Source organism: Drosophila biarmipes, chromosome X (assembly GCF_025231255.1).
Source record: "Drosophila biarmipes strain raj3 chromosome X, RU_DBia_V1.1, whole genome shotgun sequence".
In the NCBI taxonomy this organism is placed as follows: domain Eukaryota; kingdom Metazoa; phylum Arthropoda; class Insecta; order Diptera; family Drosophilidae; genus Drosophila; species Drosophila biarmipes.
Window position 1 is genome coordinate 17,191,897 of NC_066611.1, and position 10,104 is coordinate 17,202,000.

General features: G+C 42.6%; 1 protein-coding gene across 5 annotated transcripts in view; it reads left to right on the plus strand.

Annotated features, from left to right (window-relative positions):
• Positions 1-9,502, plus strand: part of LOC108021952 (1-phosphatidylinositol 4,5-bisphosphate phosphodiesterase) — a 54,106-nt gene extending 44,604 nt beyond the window's left edge. For all 5 annotated transcript variants that reach the window (XM_017090779.3, XM_017090780.3, XM_044093627.2 and 2 more), the window contains 9 exons: positions 1,389-1,625; positions 1,818-1,984; positions 2,657-2,961; positions 3,795-3,959; positions 4,019-4,385; positions 4,871-6,134; positions 6,274-6,430; positions 6,492-6,581; positions 7,968-9,502. In XM_017090779.3, coding sequence (XP_016946268.1) covers positions 1,389-1,625; positions 1,818-1,984; positions 2,657-2,961; positions 3,795-3,959; positions 4,019-4,385; positions 4,871-6,134; positions 6,274-6,430; positions 6,492-6,581; positions 7,968-8,036 — 2,821 coding nt within the window. In that variant the 3' untranslated portion in view covers positions 8,037-9,502. The remainder of the gene's footprint in view (positions 1-1,388; positions 1,626-1,817; positions 1,985-2,656; positions 2,962-3,794; positions 3,960-4,018; positions 4,386-4,870; positions 6,135-6,273; positions 6,431-6,491; positions 6,582-7,967) is intronic.
• Positions 9,503-10,104: the final 602 nt, after the last annotated feature.

A 10,104-nucleotide genomic window follows, 5' to 3' on the forward strand; every position in this document is an offset into this window, starting at 1 on the left:
TGATGGGTGTGTTTATGGGGAATGCACTGAGGAATAATGCGTAAAATAATAAACAGTAGTAGCACAGTAATAATAAAGCAGTATTAGGCACATTCAAAATATAACATTAGTTTCCTGCTTTATTAAACTTTGCATTTACCAAAATTATATTTTCTTATATCTCAAATAAAATATATGCATATTTTTGAGTTGAAAATTAAAGGTATTATTACAAATGTTAGTGAAAAAGGTCACACTTTTATGTGGTATTATTTAGACATTTTTATGTTTAGGACTTTTAAAAGTTGGTATACTTATAAAAAGTCTTAGAATTTGTTTGAAAATTCGTTTTATTTTTTCTTTACATATTTAAAATTTGTTATATAACTCTTTTTTTAATACCCTAAAAAAAGGCCCATTTCCCACCAATATTTTCTCTCAGTTTCGAAATGTTTTAGTGCTCTTTCGGGGGTGGGTGGCAAAAAGTTGCAAAGTGCATTCGGCGAACAACCGTGTTAACCACCGACGGAGCCAACACCTTGGCCAAATGGGCGGCGGAAGTGGCTACGGCCACGTGAGTGGGCGTGGCACGGTAGCAGTTGCATGTTTGTATTGTAAATTAGTTGTCCTAGTTTGCAATTTGTTTCTGATTGCATTATTTATGCGTCATTCGGCGCAGTACGGGCTGGCAATCACTTGACCCCAAACCGAAGCCGAAAATGTAGGATGCACGTGCAAAGTATCCCACGGATCCATGCAAGTGGGCCCACAAAGGCGATGGGCACTCGATTCAATTAGTTATGGGTTCCGTATGGGGTGCAGGGCGCAGAGTGCAGGTTGTTAATCATCTGCGTAATGGATCGCCTGAACTTGATTGCTAATCAATATTTAATTCGATTACCGGTCAGCCTGGCCCGCCAAACCGTCGTTAGAGGAAGTGACAGTGACCTCTGACATGGTCTCGGGGCAATTGCATGGCAATTTCCCGCTGCTAATGGGAAATATTCATTTGAATTTGAGTTCACTTTTCACTTTGTGGGAGGGTTTTCAATTAGATTTACAGGCAACAAGGTCAGAGGCAAGCCTTTTTGGAACAATATTTCCCATCTTGCATGTTTCATTTTACTTGGAAAACATTTAAATTGAAGAAAACTCTACTAACCACATCATTTAATACACCTCCGTAGTTATAAATACAAATTCAGTTGAATTTCGCAATCCAATCTGCAGGTAGGTGAGATTGTTTTGCTTCCTGTTAAATTTGTTGTATGCCAACGTTTTGCCCTCGCTATTCTCGTTTTAATTGCATCTTCCCAACGCCCCCGAAAACGACTCAGTTTCATTCCGCGAGAAATGTGCAATTATTACTGATTCCGACCCTCCGTGGGCGTTCTGTAACCCAAAAATAGTTGGATGCGATTGAGTTACTGCGTGGAGAAGAGCGGCAAGATTCCGGTGAAAACGCTGGCCAAGACCTTCGCCTCCGGCAAGACGGAGAAGCTGGTGTACACGTGCATCAAGGACGCCGGCCTGCCGGACGACAAGAACGCCACGATGACCAAGGAGCAGTTCACCTTCGACAAGTTCTACGCCCTGTACCACAAGGTCTGTCCCCGCAACGACATCGAGGAGCTCTTCACCTCCATGTAAGTGTGTGGGTTATATTGTAAAATAGTTAATAAAATATTTAATATAATCAAATATAATATAATATATGGAATAATATTTCACTTACCACCAAATAAAATAACATATAATATAATACCATAAAGCTGAATCATAAAAACCCATTTTTTACTTATTATCATTATATTAAACGTCTGGTTTTTTCTTTTTAGTACCAAGGGCAAGCAGGACTTTATCAGCCTGGAGCAGTTCATCCAGTTTATGAACGACAAACAGCGCGATCCCCGAATGAATGAGATCCTGTATCCTCTCTACGAGGAGAAGCGCTGCACTGAGATCATCAACGATTACGAGTTGGAGGAGGAGAAAAAGAAGAATGGTAAGGAGTCCTATAAATGCAATATTCCTTTGTACCCAAGAAAGTCCTCAAAATGTTAGTTAAGCCCCATTAGAAAGCCAAAGCTTGTTTGTTTCTAACACATTTAATAAAATAATAAAAACTGTAGGTGGCTTACAACTAATTTAGAAAGTTTGCCTTATAATGGTGGTTATGAACTTTACTTTGCTCTAACCATAAACCAATTAGTAAAGTTCTGTAATTTGATGGGAACTCTAAACAAAAAGTATAAAAACCACATGAGCTGGAATATTTTTGGTGCTTCACTGTGATTATACGCGGGAAAAGTTAATTAATTAAAATATTTTTTCAAATACTAGAAACATTCTTTTTAACGTGTGGGTTTTATAGGGTTTGAATGTCATTATTATTGTCTGGAAAAGTATATTTATGAAAATATTTGTTTCCAAAAAGTATGGACAATATGGCACATTTCTGCTGCTTCAATGTGAATATTCTCTGGAGAAGTGTATTAATTAAAATATATTTTTGCAAGGAGTAGAGAGCTTTTTTTATGAATGTTCCTAGAACACTTCTGGGGCTTGAATGTGATTATTTGCTGGAAAAGCTAATATTTTTACAAAAACATATATGCATATGGTTGTATAATTCCCTGGATATTCGTATTAATTCAATTTTTTTGCCCACGCCCAGTCCAACTCTCGCTGGATGGCTTCAAGCGCTACCTGATGTCCGACGAGAACGCTCCGGTGTTCCTGGACCGCCTGGACTTCTACATGGAGATGGACCAGCCCCTGGCCCACTACTACATCAACAGCTCCCACAACACCTATCTCTCCGGCCGCCAGATCGGCGGCAAGAGTTCCGTGGAGATGTACCGCCAGACCCTGCTGGCGGGATGTCGCTGCGTGGAGCTGGACTGCTGGAACGGAAAGGGCGAGGACGAGGAGCCGATCGTCACCCACGGCCACGCCTACTGCACGGAAATCCTCTTCAAGGTGGGCATCCTGAGCTGCCTTGGCTTCTGAGAAATTCTGAGTTACTCCCTAGGCAGGAAATCATTTTAATCACCTTATTACATTTCTGGGAATGTTCTGGGCAGAAAATCATTTAATTCACTCGCTTTGCTACAGAGAACTTGATGTACTCCCAAATTGTTAATCCACATTCGAGCCTCTAATTTATCAGTAATTTTAATGCAGCCAAACGCTGGAAATACCAGCACAGGCTAGATGATAATGTTGGTAATTGGTAAAATAGGCTTTTAATTGAAACATTCAACTCTGCATGTTATGCCGGCAATCTTAATTGTCAACCCAAATCAGCTTCGTGCATCTAATGTATGCAGTACGTCCGGCCAAATGGGTGCATTGTTTAGAAGCTTTTGGGGTGGCAAACAAATTACATACAAATTTGCCTTAATTACAGCTTGGGGAATGGTTTTTGTTGACCAAACTGTTCGAAAACTATTGCTTCGGAAAGGCACGTTGAACAGGTGAAATCATTTAGATTTGGCTTAGATGTCTACACTGGATTTTTCTATTAAAGGTAATAGGTTTCATTTAAAAAGTTTAGACACCTGTGAGCTGGTACAAATGTTATTATAACTAAATAAAGAAAAAAATAGTTAAATAGGTTAGATCTTTAGGCATTCACATTTGTTGTAATTTTTTAAAATATCAAATATATATTTCTTGAAAAGTCAATTCAATACAGTTTATTAACACAATTACCAGACCTTTTCTCATTTTTATCTTCATTTTATAAGGCTGGTATCCATCTACACATGAAATATAATATATATTATTCATTTTTTTAACTTATCCCGCAGGACTGCATCCAGGCGATTGCGGACTGCGCCTTCGTCTCCTCCGAGTACCCGGTGATCCTGTCCTTCGAGAACCACTGCAACCGCGCCCAGCAATACAAGTTGGCCAAATACTGTGATGACTTCTTCGGCGATCTGTTGCTCAAAGAGCCGCTCCCAGATCACCCGGTACGTCCGCCAGAACCCATCTCTATCCTGATTTTATTATAATGGATATCCCTTTTCAGTTGGATCCGGGGCTACCGCTGCCGCCGCCGTGCAAGCTGAAGCGCAAGATCCTCATCAAGAACAAGCGGATGAAGCCGGAGGTGGAGAAGGTCGAGCTGGAGCTGTGGCTCAAGGGCGAGCTGAAGACGGACGACGATCCGGAGGAGGACGCCAGTGCGGGCAAGCCGCCGGAGGCAGCCGCCGCCCCCGCTCCCGTCCCGGAGGCGGCCGCCGCCGCCGAGGGTGCCGCCGAGGGGGGTGGCGGGGCGGAGGCCGAGGCCGCCGCCGCCAACTACAGTGGCTCCACCACCAACGTGCACCCGTGGCTCTCATCCATGGTCAATTACGCGCAGCCCATCAAGTTCCAGGGCTTCGACAAGGCAATCGGTAAGGGGCCCATTGTGCCTGTGGCCTATTTTTAGACTCCCATCGAGGGGGAAAGCCATAGAGTGGGCGGTCATGGTTGTCCCGGGTCCTTTGTTAAGAAGTGGGAGTAGGATTTTGCAGGCGCACCTGCAGTCTGAGAGTTCTCTTCACATTATAAGTTTAAAATATAATCTAAGATTTCATAGGAGAGGGGGATACATTTTATTTATTTATTTATGTTAGAGATGTTTAAAATAAGAAAATCAACCATAGAACTTATAGGTATAGCTGCCAGGGACATTAAATACTGAAAGTTTCTTTAAAATTTGTATATATATTTTAAATATTTTAGACAATGAAAATAGGTTACTATTTTATTTTAGGTAATGTAATGAATTTTTAGGAAAAGGTGTTATATATTAGCTCTCATAGGAATAAAAACTGAATATATATTTTCCTATGTTTGTAAGTTCATTTACTAATACATTTACCCTGTCCGTACACAGAGAAAAACATTGCCCACAACATGTCCTCGTTCGCGGAATCGGCGGGCATGAACTACCTGAAGCAGAGCTCCATCGACTTCGTCAATTATAACAAGCGCCAGATGTCGCGGATCTATCCGAAGGGCACGCGGGCGGACTCCTCGAACTACATGCCGCAGGTGTTCTGGAACGCCGGCTGCCAGATGGTCTCCCTCAACTTCCAGAGCTCCGATTTGCCCATGCAGCTCAACCAGGGCAAGTTCGAGTACAACGGCGGCTGCGGCTATCTGCTGAAGCCGGACTTTATGCGCCGCGCCGACAAGGATTTCGATCCATTCGCCGATGCGCCGGTGGACGGTGTGATTGCGGCCCAGTGCTCCGTGAAGGTGATAGCCGGCCAGTTCTTGTCGGACAAGAAGGTGGGCACCTACGTGGAGGTGGACATGTTCGGCCTGCCCTCGGACACGGTGAAGAAGGAGTTCCGCACCCGTCTGGTGGCCAACAATGGCCTCAATCCGGTCTACAACGAGGATCCCTTCGTGTTCCGCAAGGTGGTGCTGCCCGACCTGGCGGTGCTGCGATTTGGCGTCTATGAGGAGAGCGGCAAGATCCTGGGACAGCGCATCCTGCCGCTGGACGGCCTGCAGGCTGGCTACCGCCATGTGTCCCTGCGCACGGAGGCCAACTTCCCCATGTCGTTGCCCATGTTGTTTGTGAACATCGAGCTGAAGATCTACGTACCTGATGGCTTTGAGGACTTCATGGCCATGCTATCGGATCCGCGAGGATTCGCCGGCGCCGCCAAGCAGCAGAATGAACAGATGAAGGCCCTGGGCATTGAGGAGCAGAGCGGCGGTGCCGCCCGAGATGCTGGCAAGGCCAAGGAGGAGGAGAAGAAGGAGCCGCCGCTGGTCTTCGAGCCCGTCACGCTGGAGTCGCTGCGCCAGGAGAAGGGCTTCCAGAAGGTGGGCAAGAAGCAGATCAAGGAGTTAGACACGCTGCGCAAGAAGCACGCCAAGGAGCGCACCTCGGTGCAGAAGACCCAGAATGCGGCCATCGACAAGCTGATCAAGGGCAAGAGCAAAGACGACATTCGCAACGATGCCAACATCAAGAACTCGATCAATGACCAGACCAAGCAGTGGACGGACATGATCGCCCGCCACCGCAAGGAGGAGTGGGACATGCTGCGACAGCACGTCCAGGACTCGCAGGACGCCATGAAGGCGCTGATGCTCACCGTGCAGGCGGCGCAGATTAAGCAGCTGGAGGATCGCCATGCCAGGTGATATGATTAGCTAAGCAAGCACTATAAAAAACGGACAAGATGCGTAACGTCGCACAAACAAATGCTTGGTTTAACCCCTTGCCCCATAAATAATTTGTTAGTTTTCTAAAACCATTTTAATTTGTTATTCCTGCAGGGACATCAAGGATCTGAATGCCAAGCAGGCTAAGATGTCGGCGGACACCGCCAAGGAGGTGCAGAACGACAAGACCCTGAAGACCAAGAACGAGAAGGATCGTCGGTTGCGTGAGAAGCGCCAGAACAACGTCAAGCGCTTCATGGAGGAGAAGAAGGTGCGTTCTTTACAATCCGTAATTCTGAAACGAATCTAATCCATGTCTATATTTCCAACAGCAAATCGGTGTTAAGCAGGGCCGCGCCATGGAGAAACTGAAGCTGGCGCACTCGAAGCAGATCGAGGAATTCAGTACCGACGTGCAAAAGGTACTGAACGAAACTCGGCCGCAGACCGACACTATAACCAGTATTGAGACTGTACTTTAGACAACCACACCTGTATAGCTAGAGAGCGATAAACCGTAAACGATAAACGATAAAACCGATAACTGAAACCGATAAAATGAAACGAAAGCAAACCAGAAACAAAAAAAAAGAAAATGAAACTGAAATCAATATGAAGATATGCATCCCAGATACGATCGTAGTTGCCGTAACCCCTTCTTGTCAATCGAGAGAGTGAGCGAGAGAGAGAGAGAGTATCGCCTGGTGATGCATCTTCCGATAACCGATAAACAATAACCGATCACGAACAAAAACCCAACCTAACCGTACCCATCCGTACTAACCTGAAAAGTAATCGATCAGTCAGTAGCTGCTAATCTTTCACACTAACTGCTAAGATGTAATTATCTACTATTTCCTATATATGTATTATATATTTATTGGTACTCGTACATTTTGTTGCTCCATCGTGTGCTCTATTTTTTCCTTCTTTTCGACTTGTTTCGATGGTTTTGCGATCTGTTCGAAGTGGCTCCTTTGTTTCGCTTTGCGCTTTTAAGTTGGAACTTTAATATTGTGGCTTTCGAATTTTTTTTTTAGCATTTTAAACATCAGAATAATGAAAATATATATCCTTAAAAGAACTAAAGTTTTCGGTTAGACAGGAAATGCTTACAATTATATGTAGAAAGATTAATTTAAGTTCTTACAAATATTTTTTAATGTCAAATGCATTCCACTTGGAATAGTTTTCACATTGATCTTCATTTGATTTCTTAGTTGGCTTTACATGTTCCGCTTTAAAATGCCTTTATGTGCTTATTAAGTGATTTTTGTGTGCTCTGGTGTCGAACTCACGTTGTCCCCTAACCCTCTGTGTCAGACTGTCCCCCTTTCTGCCTTCCTATGTGTGTGTTACGAATTTTTGGCTTGAATCCCATAACTCCCCAGATCCCAAGCTCGCAGCTCTACTATCGAACTACTTTATGGATATAAATACCTCTCTCTCTCTCTCTTTCACTCTCTAAACCTGTCTCTGTCTAAAAACCCAATCCAACACGCCCCTAACGCCTTGTCATTTATCGTTTGCTGTGTCGCCCTAAACCCAAAAAAGCTAAGAAAAAAATAATAACCGAGAAAAACTAAACAAAATTCTATATTTTTCTCTTGCTCTTTCTTTCTCTCTCCCTCTCTCCCCCTCTCTTTCCAACACACGTACACATGCCCATGCTCTGTCTCTTTCTGTGCCATTTAAACCACGAAACCACACAATTTGTTTACTTTGCGAAATGTTTTGTATTTGCTGTCTCACACGCTGCCGTCTGTCATCCAAAATCCAACTGCCAACGCTTCCAAAACCAAAAAAAGCTTATGGACATGTACAAAATCGAGGAGGAGGCCTATAAGACGCAAGGAAAGACGGAGTTCTATGCCTAAGCCTCCCAGGTCAAGGGTCAAAAGAGGGAGAGCACCGCGATACCAAAAAGTCACACCCAAACTAAAGTAACACTAGAGCAAGCCCAGCGGGAAAGCGCTGATCAAGATGAAGATGCTAACATATATACTTCTTTATATACTGAATTTACACACGCTACACACACACCACACTCATCAGCCCAGAACTCGAGCACACTCATACACTCGCCCACATCTTTAAGGTATTAACTTTACTTCAAAATATTTACCTATGTGTTTTGTGCAGGAGCATAGGCTTACACACACCTGTCAACTAACTAGAATCCAAAACTGAGAAGTCAACACTTTGTGCTTTATATTTATTTAAGATTCTGATGAAGAAGAAAAAGTCGAAGATGAAGTTCAAGTTGAAGTGAGAAGGTCACACACACACATGAATGTGTGTATTTTACGGGGACTTTCCCCGCTCGAATCCATTGTAATTTATTTTGAAAAACTAAAGAAAAACCTAAAAAAAAAAAAGAATACCAAAAATCTTCAAAGGTATTTTGTGCTAACAACACAATAACAACGGTACACCGATAAGTTTAGACCACATGGGCAGTGCGTTTCAGAGCTGTAAGGACCATCCGTGGGTCGTTCGGGCGGTGAAACGCACTGTGCACAAGCACTAATGTATACATAACACGAGCCCCACATCCCTGCCCCCCGTAATCGAACGTTTCAAGAGAACTAATTACATGAGTTTCCGATTCTCCACCTAATAGCTTAGCCAACTAACTAACCAGTAAGCCGAAACCATTAACCAGCAAAGCAATCCGAGGAGCCCACACAACTAACAATTAACCAAGAAAACCCAGCAGATCTATGTATTTCGGGATATATAGCACCTGGGGAACGTCATGTTTTTTTTCTAAAAGCATTTATTTTGCCAAACTTGAGGAGCAAAACCCAAAAACTGCTCGAAAACCGCGAACAGCATTCAGTCATAAAGTAATAAATAGTCTATAAAGCAAGAGTTATGAGAACCTAGGTATTAAGTGTGTAACTCAAACAATGAAACACCCCTACCGGCAGTTATATGTGCACACACAGATACACACCACACACACCCAAGAATATTCATTATTTTTGAGCTGAGAATACCAAGGCGAAATTGGCCTAACTTTACATGAAATGTGAACTTTTTCCGCTCCGTATTAGTTGCGATGTAATTTTTAATTTTTAACCAAAACGAGATAAAGATTTTACGATTTTTACTACCACATAGAGTAGCGAAAAAAATGATATACATACATTATATACACGGAAACACGAAGTAATGCATAGATCTAGTGAATATTATACCACAGCAAGAGGAACAAACCGGAACTTCGGATAGTTTCGGTTCGAACTGTCAAGACCGTTTATGTTGCACTCGAAAGTTGCTTTTTGCATGTATTGTAGTTGTTGCAAAAATACCAAAAAAAAAAACAAAAAAAAAACCATATATATTTAAAAAGAATTAAAGTGAAAAACCAAAAACCTAGAAAACTAAATGATAGGGAGAAAGGCAAAGATAAAGAAACTCCATGCAGATTTATAGTTTCCCTTTCCTTTTTAAATTGAATTTAAACTTGAATATGTGCCCTAAGGATCGAGGACGGAGAAGCGTTTACACTGTGCTATTAACAAATCGAAAACATTTAGTTAACTCATACAAGGTAACTGTACTAACGATGTACTATATTTAACCTACGCCTACGACTATGTATTTAGAGAATCGATCAAGTTTTATGAATGTGATAAGCGGTTACATTTTATTACGCGAAATCAAGCAAAAGCGAATCCCAACTATTTTTCAAACCCAATACTTTCGCCTTACCCAACACTGGTTTTTTGTTCTGTTCTTCTAAGGGCACGAGTTGAAGGTTGAGCGGAGAGCGAAACGAATGCGAAGCTTTGTATGATATGTAATATAATGTGCCAATCCCAATGTTAACCAAAAACAAAAGTAAGAAAGTGACGTGAGCCTCGTCTAACTGAAATCGCAATTAATTTATTTACTCTCATGTATAATGTATACATTAGATAGAGGCCTAGCCTCTTA